The sequence below is a fragment of the Haematobia irritans genome, chromosome 4, assembly GCF_050003625.1.
Source record: "Haematobia irritans isolate KBUSLIRL chromosome 4, ASM5000362v1, whole genome shotgun sequence".
Classification (NCBI taxonomy): Eukaryota; Metazoa; Arthropoda; class Insecta; order Diptera; family Muscidae; genus Haematobia; species Haematobia irritans.
The window spans coordinates 40,854,195-40,869,446 of NC_134400.1; the positions used below are offsets into that span (position 1 = coordinate 40,854,195).

Sequence of the window (15,252 nt, forward strand, 5' to 3'; positions counted from 1 at the left end):
TTGTGGGTGCATTGGTTTTTCGACAATCACTCTTGGATTCTCATTCGCCCAAATGCGGCAATTCTGTTTATTGACGAATCCACTGAGGTGAAAATGTGCCTCATCACTGAAGGTGATTTTCTTCGAAAATTGGTCATCTACTGTTGCCATTTCTTGGACCATTTAACACGTTGTGGGATTGTATATCTCTCCATGGTTCAAATTGAGTAAGTCTGAAATAGAGAAATGTCAAATAAAATTCGGTCTATAGTTATATATAGCCCTCAGATAAATCGATCCCCAATTACACAAAAATTGATCCATAACAAGTTCATAATTGTATATAGCCCCCATATAAGGGACCCCCATATTTCAATTATGGCAAAAGTCCGTATCGATTCGTAATAATTTGTACACTCAAAAAAAGTTTACTTAGATTCAAAGATTTTGACCTTCCCTTAAGGATTTTGGTATTGATTCCGAGCAAAAGATGCGGCTTCTTTAAAATAAAGAAATTTTTTAGCGACCCATCTAGGACCAATAAAATTAAAATAAGTATACAGATCTCATTTATCAAATTTTCATTCTGTTTTCGAGATTTATTAACAAAGCTATTCACGAATGCCAGTTTAAAAATTCAAATTATAACGGATACTTCAAAGTTAAAAATATTTTCTTAATTCTAAAAAAACTTTAAACCAAAAACGCTAAATCCTCAAAATAAGTCTTAGCCTATATTTGAAGCGTTTTTATCTTAAATCTAAAGTTTCAATATTTCAGTTAATTTAATGACAATTTCTTTAAATCAAAAATGTGTTCCTTTACTTTATGGAAAATTAGCCTTAGTTCAAAGACATGCGGCTTTAACGGAGGGACGCAAATTTACAAAATTTGTGTCCTAAATTTAATGAAAAAAAATTTTTTTGAATCAAAGATTATAAACTTTATTTTAAATACAATTTCATTATTTTAAAGAAATGTGTCCTTAATATTTTGTAAATTTCGCTTCCTAAAATTTAGGTTGCGTAATCTTTAATATCACGTAAATATTTTTTGCTGTGTAGACTTACCTATACATACATTTTTTGTCTAATATATACCACGTATGGACTAACTCACAATTTAGAAAACGATGTTAAGAAGTTTTAATTCGTAATTCGATTGTGGATGACAGTCTTTCGTAGAAGTTTCTACGCAATCCATAGTGGAGGGTACATAAGATTCGGCCTGGCCGAACTTACGGCCGTATATACTTGTTTTCTTTGGATCAATTAATTTTGATCTATTAATTAAGTTTGTAATTGAATCAGAAAAGAAACATTTCTGGTTTCCAGTTAAAAAGTCCAAGTTAAAATTTGAAGAACATTTGTTTATTGGATTCGAAAATCTCTTTAGATCAAAAGCAACACGTACACCTACAATGAGTACATCATAGCAGACACTCTCTGCACTACCTCTCTTTCTCACTCTCTGTGCTTTACTACACCATCAAGTCCTCTGTACCACATTAATTGCTTGGTTGTTTAGTGCAATGGTTGGTTGGTTAGCTATTGGTAATATAATTCAAGCATTTTTCCACTGCTTTTGTGCTACATAATTAGAATAGACGCGATGCATGGTGGTGATGACGATGATGACGAGAGCAAATGGCAAAGATGTCGCCGTTACCTCATCTAAGGTTACAAACGTTTGTCCCATTGTTGTCGAAATCTTATTGTGGTACTTTTGTCTTTTGGCCAGATATACTATTTTCCTAAGAAGGAAGCCCTTCACCATGTGGGTATCATCTAATATTCCTCCTTCACATCTGTCATAGTTACCCATTCGAATTGGACTGAGTGTTCCAAAGTGTTGTGTTGCAATCTATGTCTAGGTATTAGTCAACTAACTAACGGTCTGCATTACTTTCATCAAAGTGTGGTTTCAATTCGGTGGCATTCTTATTGTTTAAATGATGCTGATGCAGCCATGGATGCTGATGCAGTTTCGTCTTCTTTCAGGTCTATTTATTCCATAACATGATAAATGGTATCATCCCTCAACAGTCTTCACATACCTACCTAGGTCTATTGTTCAAGAAGTATTAATTACAACTTCCCATTAGTACTGCCCCCTCCCCAATAAGGTGGTTTTTTGTGATAGACATTGATCCAGAGGATGGAAGAGAAAGTAAAAATGTTTCATATCCCCGCAAACATTTTCTATCGAAAGTGTATCGAAGTAGTTTCACCCTGGAAGATATAACTTTCATAGGCGATATCATCTTCTTATCGAATTAGTGTCCCTGATCGGGAACAAATGTCCCATTACGCGATAGTGTTCTCGGGGAATCGAACCAGTGACTAAAAGTAGTCATAAAAGCTAAAGTTATTTTTTTTAAAAAATAACAAGTATATAGGCCGTAAGTTCGGCCAGGCCGAAGCTTATGTACCCTCCTGCGGTAACACTTGCCGATGGCAAGGTATCTTAAAACTTCCTAACACCGTCTTCTAAATTGCAAGGTAGCCCATACGTAGAATATAATAAACTAAAAAAGGCCGATTAAATACGTATATAATTAAGTTTGACAAAATTTTGTATAGAAATAAAATTTGGACAAAATTTTATATAGAAATAAAATTTTGAAAACAAAAATCTATAGAAATAAAATTTTAACAAAATTTTCTATAGAAATAAAATTTTGAAAAAAAAATCTATAGAAATAAAATTTTGACAAAATTTTCTATAGAAATAAAATTTTGACAAAATTTTCTATAAAAATAATATTTTGACAAAATTTTCTATAGAAATAAAATTTTGACAACATTCTCTATAGAACTAAAATTTTGGCAACATTGTCTATAGAAATAAAATTTTGCCAAAATTTTCTATATGAATAACATTTTGAAAAAAATTTCTATAGAAAGAAAATTTTGACAAAATTTACTATAGAAATGGCAACCATGATTATGAACCGATATGGACCAATTTTTGTGTGATTGGGGATCGGCTATATATAACTATAGACCGATATGGGCCAAATTTGGCATGGTTATTAGCGGCCACATACTAACACCACGTTGCAAATTTCAACCGGATCGGATGAATTTTGCTTCTCCAAGAGACTCCGGAGATTAAATCTGGAGAACGGTTTATATGAGGGCTATATATAATTATGGACCCATATGGACCAATTCGTGTCCATATCGTGTTTGTTAAGACCATATACTAAAACCACGTTGCAAATTTCAACCGGATCGGATGAATTTTGCTCCTCCAAGAGGCTCCGGAGGACAAATCTGGGGATCGGTTTATATGGGGGCTATATATAATTATGGACCGATATGGACCAATTTTTGCATGGTTGTTAGAGATCATATACTACCACCACGTAACAAATTTCAACCGGATCGGATGAACTTTGCTCCTCCAAGGGGCTCCGGAGGACAAATCTGGGTTTATATGGGGGCTATATATAATAATGGACCGATATGGACCAATTCTTGCATGGTTGTTAGAGACCATATACTAACACCACGTACAAAATTTCAACCGGATCGGATAAATTTTGCTCCTGCAAGAGGCTCGGGAGGTCAAATCTGGGGATCGGTTTATACGGGGGCTATATATAATTATGGACCGATATGGACCAATTTTTGCATGGTTGTTGAGGACCATATACTTATAAAATGTATCAAATTTCAGCCGGATCGGATGAAATTTGCTTCTCTTAGGGGCCTCGCAAACCAAATCTGGGGGTCGGTTTATATGGGGGCTATATATAATTATGGACCGATATGGACCAATTTTGGCATAGTTGTTAGAGACCATATACTTAAACCATGTACCAAATTTCAGCCAGATTGGATGAAATATGCTATTCTTATAGGCTCCGCAAGCCAAATCTGGGGGTCCGTTTGTATGGGGGCTGTACGTAAAAGTGGACCGATATGGTCCATTTGCAATACCATCCGACCTACATCAATAACAACTACTTGTGCCAAGTTTGAAATCGATAGCTTGTTTCGTTCGGAAGTTAGCGTGATTTCAACAGACGGACGGACGGACGGACATACTTAGATCGACTCAGAATTTCACCACGACCCGGAATATATACACTTTATGGGGTCTTAGAGCAATATTTCGATGTGTTACAAACGGAATGACAAAGTTAATATGTTATACTCCCCATCCTATGGTGGAGGGTATAAAAATGATGATAGGATGCACCGAACGTTGAACTCGGAACCTTTCGTTTTCAATTCAGAGGCTATCCCTCTGTGCCAACCAGGCTCCTTGGTTGATAGTGGCTTTTAACACACATGTACACGCAAAAAAAAAAAATTCTTTCCTCCCAAACGAAATTTTAGACAAACACAGTTCGTTTCTCATTTGCTTTTCGTTGAAAGGAAGTGTATTTGGAAGAAAAGTATAAACTTTTTGTGATAAACGTTTATTCTTTTCCAGGATGTAAAAAAAGACTACCTCAAAAAAAAAAAAAGACTATCTCATAAAGACTACCTAGCTAATTTTTCTAGCTAATTGCAGTTTCCCTCACATCTTTCTCACTTCCACGAAGTTTTTTAGTTATTAGCACCTTTTTCTGTAATACAAACAATGTAGAAGAAATTATACGATTTTATAATTTTTTTTTACCTTTCGCCTGGACGGAGAATCGAACCGCGGACCATGCAATTTGTAAGCCAACACACTATCCACTGAGCTATGTAGCCGTTATTGTCATCAATAGACAATTACCCATATAAGTTATATTTATATAGCATAGCTTGCGGCGCCCACGAGCCGATTAAACAAAGTTTATTTAACAGAAAAATACATTTAGTTGGGCACCGTGGAGCAGTGGTTGCTACGTCCGACTTGCATGCCAAGGGTCGTGGGTTCGATCCCTGGTTCGACCAAAGTTTTTTTTTTTTTTACATATATTCCAGATATGGTCGGAAGATTCCGAAAAAATGTTTAACATTACATTCTACTATATTAAATTTTTACTATGAACTGTAAAATGTGTCTTATTAAAGACCTAAAGTCAGAAAAGAACAGTGTTTGATATAAACGAAATGGACTGTGTTGTTGGTTCAAAAATAACTTTTTTTATTGAAAAAATAAAAATTTTTTAACAAACGAATTTTTTGGTGATAAAAGTGTATACTTTTCGCAGCAATTCAAAAAACTCTAACAAAAGAAAAACGTTTTCGGTACACGTTTTCCAAACGTTTTTTTTTCTTTGCGTGTACTCTCAGAGAGGTGCTATTGAAAAATTAGCTATGTCGATCAGTGATGCCAACTCCAGAAAGGCAAAAAGCACCAAAAATATATCATAAATTCTAATATACCACCTCCCACCACAAAAACTACTAAAGCCAGCTAAAATCCAATGCTCTACTAAAAAAAAAACAAAAAACTTCCAAAGACGTATTATAGAAGATTTCGTGTATTGATTTGACACATTTTTAATTTTATAAAATTATGAACCTCTATTCCAGTGTACACCTTGAACACTTTGACTGATTTCATCCAATTCATTTGGGTCAGTCATATCTTTCAAATTTCTAAATATTTTTTTAGAGAAAACTTTTTTCCACATTAAATTTGGAAATATTAATATTTAGAGCGAGCCTATTTCGATTTCTTATTTCAGTTATGAGTGCTCTTGTGACTTTAATACAAACGTTTTTAATTACATCTTTATAAATTTCATAAATTCGGCACTCGTCGCTAGACATTTCGCAACAAAAGCTCCTATTAATAAGTATAAGTATGCCTGTGCCAAATTGGTTCTAAAGAATACCCCAAATACCAATATTGATTAAAATAAGAATAAATACCACCTTCATAACAATCAAATTCAACATTTTCTTAAGCTTTTGAAAGTATCAACCGAATTTTTGTATGAAAAGATATCGCCAATTGAACTTAATACTGTTCAAATTGAGAAAAGCACCAAAAGCACTAAATGAAAATGTCAGAAAGCACCAAGTTGGTGCTTTTGTTCGAAAAGGCACTAAAAAGGTAATTTGGTGCTTTTTGGAAATAAAAAATCACTAAATTTGGTGCTAAAAGCACCAAATTGGCATCACTGATGTCGATGTATGGAGTCTATATTTAGATTTTTGATCGCTGTTAGAGTCGAATTTGTTTCGAAACGGAATCACCCTACGCGATAGTTGTTGTTACTGTTGTTGTGGTTGAGAAAACTTCCTGGTGATTCGAAGTAGTGAAATTTTTGCGAAAGACGATAAAACAATCACCCAATTGCTTGCAGGGCTTGACCATAGACCTTATAATACATAGATGGGTCAAACTATGTTTGACAGTTCCGAAGATTAAGAATAAACGAGAAAAATAAGAGCACGCTTACAATCTCTTTCGTTTTCCTTTTTGTAGTTTGCCAATTTTACACAAAATTAGACCGTTTATGATGCACCAGAGGATTAATATCCCAGCAAAAAAAATTGGAAGTTGTTCCACAAACATTTCTTTAAAGCCCATCCCAGAATCCCCCATCGAGTTTTTTCAACTTCCGATGCAGTCCTTTTGGACAAGTGCACAAACATTTCTTCTAAAGCGCATCGTGGGATCCCCCAATGATTTTTTTCTACTTCCGATGCAGTCCTTGTGGACAGGTATTAGAAAGAACGCAATCAGGCTATTTTAAGTGCAAATTTTGTACAATTAAAATTTACAAACAAGTATATACGGCCGTAAGTTCGGCCATCATCATCATCATGGATTGCGTAGAAACTTCATCTAAACACTGCCATCCACAATCGAATTACTTAAGTTGCGGTAACGCTTGCCGATGGCAAGGTATCTTAAAACCTCCTAACACCATCTTCTAAATTGTATGTAAGTCCATACGTGGTATATATTAAATCAAAAAAGATCGATCCAATACCTATATAATTCAGTTTGACAAAGTAGACATAAAATTTTGACAAAATTTTCTACAGAAATAAAATTTTAACAAAATTTTCTATAGAAATAAAATTTTCACAAAATTTTCTACAGAAATAAAATTTTAACAAAATTTTCTATAGAAATAAAATTTTCACAAAATTTTCTATAGAAATAAAAATTTTGACAAAATATTCTATAGAAAGAAAATTTTGACAAGAATTTCTACAGAAATAAAATTTTAACAAAATTTTTTATGGAAATAAACTTTTGACAAAATTTCCTATAGAAATAAAATCTTGGTAGATTATTTTTGGCTCGAGTGGCAACCATGATTATGAACCGAATAAAATTTGAACAAAATTTTCTATAGAAATAAAATTTTGAAAAAATTTTCTATAGAAATAAAATTTTGACAATGATGACAATTTTATTATGAACCGAATAAAATTTTAACAAAATTTTCTCTAGAAATAAAATTTTTACAAAATGGACCAATCCTGGCACGGTTGTTAAAGATCATATAGTAACACCATGTTCCAAATTACAACCGGATTGGATGAAATTTGCTTCTCTTGGAGACTTCGCAAGCCAAATCTGGGGATCGGTTTATATGGGGCTATATATAATTATAAACCGATGTGGACCAATTTTTGCATGGTTGTTAGATACCATATACCAATATCATGTACCAAATTTCAGGCGGATCGGATGAAATTTGCTTCTATTTGAGGCTCCGCAACCCAAATCTGGGGATCGGTTTATATGGGCGCTATATATAATTATGGGCCGATGTGGATCAATTTTTGCATGGTTGTTATAGACCATATACCAATACCATGTACCAAATTTCAGGCGGATTGGATGCAATTTGCTCCTCTTTGAGGCTCCGCAAGCCAAATCGGGGGATCGGTTTATATGGGGACTATATATAATTATGGACCGATGTGGACCAATTTTTGCATGGTGTTTAGAGACCATATACCAACACCACGTACCAAATTTCAGCCCGATCGGATGAAATTTGCTTCTCTTTTAGGCTCCGCAAGCCAAATCTGGGGATCGGTTTATATGGGGGCTATATATAATTATGGACCGATGTGGACCAATTTTTGCATGATTGTTAGAGACCATATACCAACACCATGTACCAAATTTCAGCCGGATCGGATGAAATATGCTTCTGTTAGAGGCTCCACAAGCCAAATCTGAGGGTCCCTTTATATGGGGGCTATACGTAAAAGTGGACCGATATGGCCCATTTTCAATACCATCCGACCTACATCGATAACAACTACTTGTGCCAAGTTTCAAGTCGATAGCTTGTTTCGTTCGGAAGTTAGCGTGATTTCAACAGACGGACGGACGGACGGACGGACATGCTTAGATCGACTCAGAATTTCACCACGACCCAGAATATATATACTTTATGGGGTCTTAGAGCAATATTTCGATGTGTTACAAACGGAATGACAAAGTTAATATACCCCCATCCTATGATGGAGGGTATAAAAAATAGAAAACTAATAAAACTAAAAACAAGTATATACGGCCGTAAGTTCGGCCAGGCCGAAGCTTATGTACCCTCCATCATGGATTGCGTAGAAACTTCTTCTAAACACTGCCATCCACAATCGAATTACTTAAGTTGCGGTAACGCTTGCCGATGGCAAGGTATCTTAAAACCTCCTAACACCATCTTCTAAAATGTATGTAAGTTTGACAAATTAGACATAACATTTTGACAAAATTTTCTACAGAAATAAAATTTTAACAAAATTTTCTATAGCCTCTTTGAGGCTCCGGAACCCAAATCTGGGGATCGGTTTATATGGGCGCTATATATAATTATGGACCGATGTGGACCAATTTTTGCACGGTTGTTAGAGACCATATACCAACACGATGTACCAAATCTCAGCCGGATCGGATGCAATTTGCTTCTCTTTGAGGCTTCGCAAGCCAAATCTGGAGATCGGTTTATATGGGGTCTATATATAATTATGGACCGATGTGGACCAATTTTTGCATGGTTGTTAGAGACCATATACCAACATCATGTACCGAATTTCAGCCGGATCGGATGAAATATGCTTCTCTTAGAGGCTCCACAAGCCAAATCTGGGGATCGGTTTATATGGGGGCTATATATAATTAAGGACCGATATGGACCAATTTTTGCATGGTTGTTAGAGACCATATACCAACATCATGTACCAAATTTCAGCCGGATCGGATGAAATTTTCTTCTCTTTGAGGCTCCGCAAGCCAAATCTGGGGATCGGTTTATATGGGGGCTATATATAATTATGGACCGATGTGGACCAATTTTGGCATGGTTGTTAGAGACCATATACTAACACCATGTACCAAATTTCAGCCGGATCGGATGAAATTTGCTTCTCTTTTAGGCTCCGCAAGCCAAATCTGGGGATCGGTTTATATGGGGGCTATATATAATTATGGACCGATGTGGACCAATTTTTGCATGGTTGTTAGAGACCATATACCAACACCATGTACCAAATTTCAGCCGGATCGGATGAAATATGCTTCTGTTAGAGGCTCCACAAGCCAAATCTGAGGGTCCCTTTATATGGGGGCTATACGTAAAAGTGGACCGATACGGCCCATTTGCAATACCATCCGACCTACATCGATAACAACTACTTGTGCCAAGTTTCAAGTCGATAGCTTGTTTCGTTCGGAAGTTAGCGTGATTTCAACAGACGGACGGACGGACGGACGGACATGCTTAGATCGACTCAGAATTTCACCACGACCCAGAATATATATACTTTATGGGGTCTTAGAGCAATATTTCGATGTGTTACAAACGGAATGACAAAGTTAATATACCCCCATCCTATGATGGAGGGTATAAAAATAGAAATTAATACAAAAAAAGTAAAAAAATAATAAAAAAAAATAAAAATAAATTTCATCCCCGCTGGGATTTGAACCTGTGCCGTTTGACTTTTTCGCTTCCATGGAAGTTCTTTTGAGAAGGTTTTGCAAATTACGAGAATTTTTAATTTTTTTGTTGATTTTTATTGGAAAAAATATTTTTATACGAAAATATATGCCGGAAATAAAAAATAAAAACGATGCATGACATAAAAAAATAATTTTTTAGAAAAATATTTGATAAAAAATTGCCGCTGGTGAGATTTGAACCTGTGTTTCTTATTTTTTCGTTCATACTAATAAAGAACATCTCGAGAAGCAATTAAAATGTTATTCCTTGGTGTCGTATTACGATCATATCACAAACATTTGAATTGACCTTTCGACGCTTTATGTTCAGTGGCGTTTGTGGCTGAGTGTGCTAAGGCGTTCTGTTATGGTGCCAGCAAACCCAGGTTCAATCCCTGGTCGGAGCGAAAAAGTTTTTCAAATTGTAAAAATTAGATAATAGGAAAATAATTGTGTAATAAAACATATGGATGAAAAAAAAGTGAAATTGGTTGAAAAAATTTTTTTTTCGCTTTTTAAATTTCTTCATTCAAATTAACTTCCAGGGCACAACTTCTAAAGCAATGCAAAGGATCCAAAAAGGGAGTACTTCCGTCCTATGACAAGCCCATGTAAAATTCATTGGAGATGATCCAAGTTTGCACTACTTCCGGATCACAGATTGGGGATCCAAACTACTTTTTTGGAAGCTCTTTTTTTGCTGGGATATTAAAAGTTCATATTTGAACAAAAAATTGTGACCAAAACCGCGAAAATACGAAATTAATTTTGAGCAGCATTGCTCTTTACGAACAACACAAAAGCAAATGCACGAAAATTAATGTTTGGGATTGACTCTTTACGAAAAAATCAAAACGAAATGTCAGAAAATTAATTTTTGGAACTGACACATGTTTTTTAAAGAGAATAGTGGATCATCTATGTATTATAAGGTCTTGACCAAATAAAAAGATGGAGTTTTTACTCTCTTGTTCTCTCCTAAATTATTGGGAGAGTATATTAATAATGATAGAATTGACGACAGATGGCGTTGTTTGGGATATATGCAAAAGAAAATACTGAGAAAAAGGTCTCTGCCAACATAATATCATGAATGTCAATTTTTTTTCAATTTATAGACAACAAATAATCCCTTGATAATGTCGACAACAGTAACATCCAAAAAAGTATAATATCATGAAGTTTTCGTCAATGTCTCTATCAATGTACAAACGTTTGCGCCGGAAAATGTTAATAACGTTAGTGTTTTGGATAAATTGGTAGATTGGAAGATAAATTGGTAGAATGAAATTTTGACAAAATTTTCTTAGAAATAAAATGTTGACAAAATTTTCTATAGTAATAAAATTTTGACAAAACTTTCCATAGAAAAAAAATTGGCAACTCTGGTGATGACAAGTTAAAGTCTTTTGTTGGCTGTGGAGTTCTTATGGAAAGAGGTCAATAACTCGGGAAATTTTGATGGAATTGGAATGGATGGAATGGTTAGAGCTTGAGTAGCTGCATCAAGGATACTACACCAATTTTAAGTATGAATAAAAATTCAACTGTAAAATGAGTTTTTATACAGTAGTCGTAACATAACCTCAATACTGCCACTTGAAGTTTCTCCATTTTGTTTTGTGTCATTCATTCTTGCGATTATATTCATAACAAACAACATTTACATTGCGATTAGAAGTTTATGGGAACATGGCGCCTAGTACGATTTGCTCTTTTTCAATTTGTGGTATAAATATCAGCAAGACACAAACCAGTGTTAACCCGTCGTGCAGTGGTTGGCATGCCCGCCTTGCATACACAAGGTCGTGGGTTCGATTCCTGCTTCGACCGAACACCAAAACTTCTCTAAGTGGTTTCACTGCAATGTGGAACGCCGTTCGGACTCGGCTATAAAAAGGAGGTCCTTTGTCATTGAGCTTAACATGGAATCGGGCAGCACTCAGTGATAAGAGAGAAGTTCACCAATGTGGTATCACAATGGACTGAATAGTCTAACTGAGCCTGATACATCGGGCTGCCACCTAACCTAACCTAACCCACTAATGCCTCAATTTTTTGCCAGCTGATTAAATATTCAATATTAACGTATATACGGCCGTAAGTTCGGCCAGGCCGAAGCTTATGTACCCTCCATCATGGATTGCGTAGAAACTTTTTCTAAACACTGCCATCCACAATCGAATTACTTAAGTTGCGGTAACGCTTGCCGATGGCAAGGTATCTTAAAACCTCCTAACACCATCTTCTAAATTGTATGTCCATACGTGGTATATATTAAATCAAAAAAGATCGATCCAATACGTATATAATTCAGTTTGACAAAGTAGACATAAAATTTTGACAAAATTTTCTACAGAAAGAAAATATTAAAAAATTTTCTATGGAAATAAAATTTTCACAAAATTTTCTATAGAAATAAAATCTTGGTCGATTATTTTTGGCTTGAGTGGCAACTATGATTATGAACCGAATAAAATTTGAACAAAATTTTCTATAGCAATAAAATTTTTACAAAATTTTCAATAGAAATAAAATTTTGACAATGATGAAAATTTTATTATGAACCGAATAAAATTTTAACAAAATTTTCTCTAGAAATAAAATTTTGACAACATTTTCTATAGAAATAAAATTTTGGTAGATTATTTTTTGCTCTAGTGGCAACCATGATTATGAACCGATATGGACCAATTTTTGTGTGATTGGACCAATTTTGGTATGGTTGTTAGCGACTATATACTAACACCACGTTCCTACTTTGAACCGGATCGGATGAATTTTGCTCCTCCAAGAGGCTCCGGAGGTCAAATCTGGAGAACGTTTTATATGGGGGCTATATATAATTATGGACCGATATGGACCATGTTCCAAATTACAACCGGATTGGATGAAATTTGCTTCACTTGGAGACTTCGCAAGCCAAATCTGGGGATCGGTTTATATGGGGGCTATATATAATTATGGACCAATGTGGACCAATTTTTGCATGATTGTTAGAGACCATATACCAACACCAAATCTGAGGGTCCCTTTATATGGGGGCTATACGTAAAAGTGGACCGATATGGCCCATTTGCAATACCATCCGACCTACATCGACAACAACTACTTGTGCCAAGTTTCAAGTCGATAGCTTGTTTCGTTCGGAAGTTAGCGTGATTTCAACAGACGGACGGACGGATGGACGGACATGCTTAGATCGACTCAGAATTTCACCACGACCCAGAATATATATACTTTATGGGGTCTTAGAGCAATATTTCGATGTGTTACAAACGCAACGACAAAGTTAATATACCCCCATCCTATGATGGAGGGTATAAAAACGTATACGGTTGTAGTCTCCCCCAATGAGAGACTTATTTTTATAAAATTTGTAGAAATTCAGTTTATTTCTGTGTGATTACAAAGTCAATTCTTGAATGGAAAAAAATGTATTTGAATAAACAAAAAAAAAAAACTAAATTTATAAAATTCAATGTGTACTGAGTTGATAGTAGATATTTCAAAAACAAGTAAAAATAGTAACAGAGTGTACCTACACCACTCCCCCTTCTGAAGTAGCAATGCTCAATAAATTAAACGTAACCTTTTTTTCATTTTTTACTGGGCTCTGAGCCTTCTCCAAACTTTCATTGTGGGTATCAACATAAGCGGGTTTAATTCTATCAATCGATATTGTTTTGATATGTCCGTTTATTTCGAGTTTGAAAAAATTCTTGTCCTTTTCAATGACTTTAAATGGCCCCTCGTATGGCCTTTGCAACGAACGCCTGTTCTCCACGCGTACAAATACATATTTGCAACCAAAAAGATCCTTGGGTACATATACCTCGTTACTCGTGCCCTTATGATGTGATAAAGCGAAACGAACGGTCTTAAAATTTTCTTTCAATTTATATATCAGCTGAGAGTCGTATTCTGTCTTTCCTGGGACCACTAACTCTCCAGGTAGTCGTATGTCTTGCCCATACACCATTTCTGCTGGGGTATATCCTAAATCTTCCTTAATTGTACATCTTATTCCTAACAATACCATTGGTAAAACGTCGTACCAATTTGTCTGCTGATTACTTGCCATGACCGCGGCCTTTAGCTGGCGATGGAATCTTTCAACCATCCCATTTGATTGTGGGTGATAAGCAGTCGTAGTAATCCTGTGACTTCCGAGTAACTTAGTCAATTCCGTGAACACCTTCGATGTAAACTGTGTACCTCTATCGGTCGATATCGTGAGAGGCACTCCGAACCGCGATATGTATTCTGAAAATATTGTCCGAGCTATTGCCACTGCAGAAATATCTCTCAGAGGATATGCTTCTGGCCAACGCGTATATCTGTCAATAGTGGTTAACAAATAACGATGATTACGTGACGGTCAGGCGGCGAGTAGCCCGTATTCCTGGGTGGGAAATGCAATGCAATTTCTCAAAAACAACTTTACGCATACGTTGTGGAATATAGGGACGCGGTTCTTCTTGTGACACTTCGCACCATAGGCTAACGTTAAACATAGGAACTTCAATTAATTTCAAATTTAGATGCGCATCTTTGGAACTTGTTGCTTCAGAAACTCCTTATCTTTTTTCTGTTCGATGCTCAAAGTCCTCAAATCTAGATCTGTAGACTTAAAGGCACATATCTCGAAAGATCTTGAGAGTGTATCAGCTACCATATTTGAAGTTCCTCTAACATATTGAATATCATTAGTGAATTGTGACACATATTCCAGTTGTAGGATTTATGATCCGTATAGACGGTGAAACATCTACCTTCAAGCATATATCGAAAATGCTTTATATTATCATGAATCGCTAACAATTCTCGGTCAAAAACACTATACTTTGATTCTGCATCTGTCAATTTCCTGGAAAAAAATGCTAAAGGCTCTGTAATATTGTCGCGTACCTGTTGTAAAACCCCTCCGATCGCCGTACCAGATGCATCTACCGTCAATATAAATTTTGAGCTCTCATCAAAATGGCTCAATAGAATTCGACAAGCAAAAGCCTTCTTTATATCTGCAAATGCTTCTTCAGCTCGAACCTCCCAGGTCACGTTTTTCTTTTTTTCTTTCAATGCGCGATTTATCATTTCATGTATAGGACTGGCCTTTTCAGCAAGTTTAGGAATATATCGATGATAATAGTTAATCATACCCACACGGATGAAAAAGACTGTTTTTCATATGTTTGGCTATAAACATTATATGTTTGGAAAACAAATTTTTAAACACAATATTTTTGAGTGCAAGCATATAATGTTCATAAACTAGCATAACATGTTTGGGACATATATGTTAATATGTTAGAACATATTATGTTTGGGACATAAAATGTTTTTAAATATAATATGCTTGGATGCAAACATATATTAATTTAGAAATAGCCTATAAACATA

General features: G+C 35.3%; 1 protein-coding gene across 1 annotated transcript; it reads right to left on the reverse strand.

Moving 5' to 3' along the window:
- Positions 1-1,919: 1,919 nt before the first annotated feature.
- Positions 1,920-15,009, reverse strand: LOC142235370 (uncharacterized). The gene is made up of 8 exons (XM_075306625.1): positions 14,525-15,009; positions 14,224-14,352; positions 13,395-14,069; positions 6,137-6,256; positions 5,661-5,756; positions 5,452-5,528; positions 2,040-2,045; positions 1,920-1,981 (listed from the first exon to the last, which is right to left on the reverse strand). The coding sequence occupies exons 1-8, from the start codon at positions 15,007-15,009 to the stop codon at positions 1,920-1,922; spliced, it is 1,650 nt and encodes a 549-aa protein (XP_075162740.1).
- Between the last annotated feature and the right edge of the window lie 243 nt (positions 15,010-15,252).

What these genes read in the sequence shown, in the direction of transcription:
- LOC142235370 (XM_075306625.1), bottom strand. Translation starts at nt 15,009, where the DNA reads ATGATTAACTATTATCATCGATATATTCCTAAACTTGCTGAAAAGGCC. An exon ending in TTAGAGGAACTTCAAATATG is followed by an intron (nt 14,353 to 14,524) that starts GTAGCTGATACA and finishes GTTTAACGTTAG; the next exon opens with CCTATGGTGCGAAGTGTCAC. An exon ending in TTTATGAAATTTATAAAGAT is followed by an intron (nt 5,529 to 5,660) that starts GTAATTAAAAAC and finishes AAAAATATTTAG; the next exon opens with AAATTTGAAAGATATGACTG.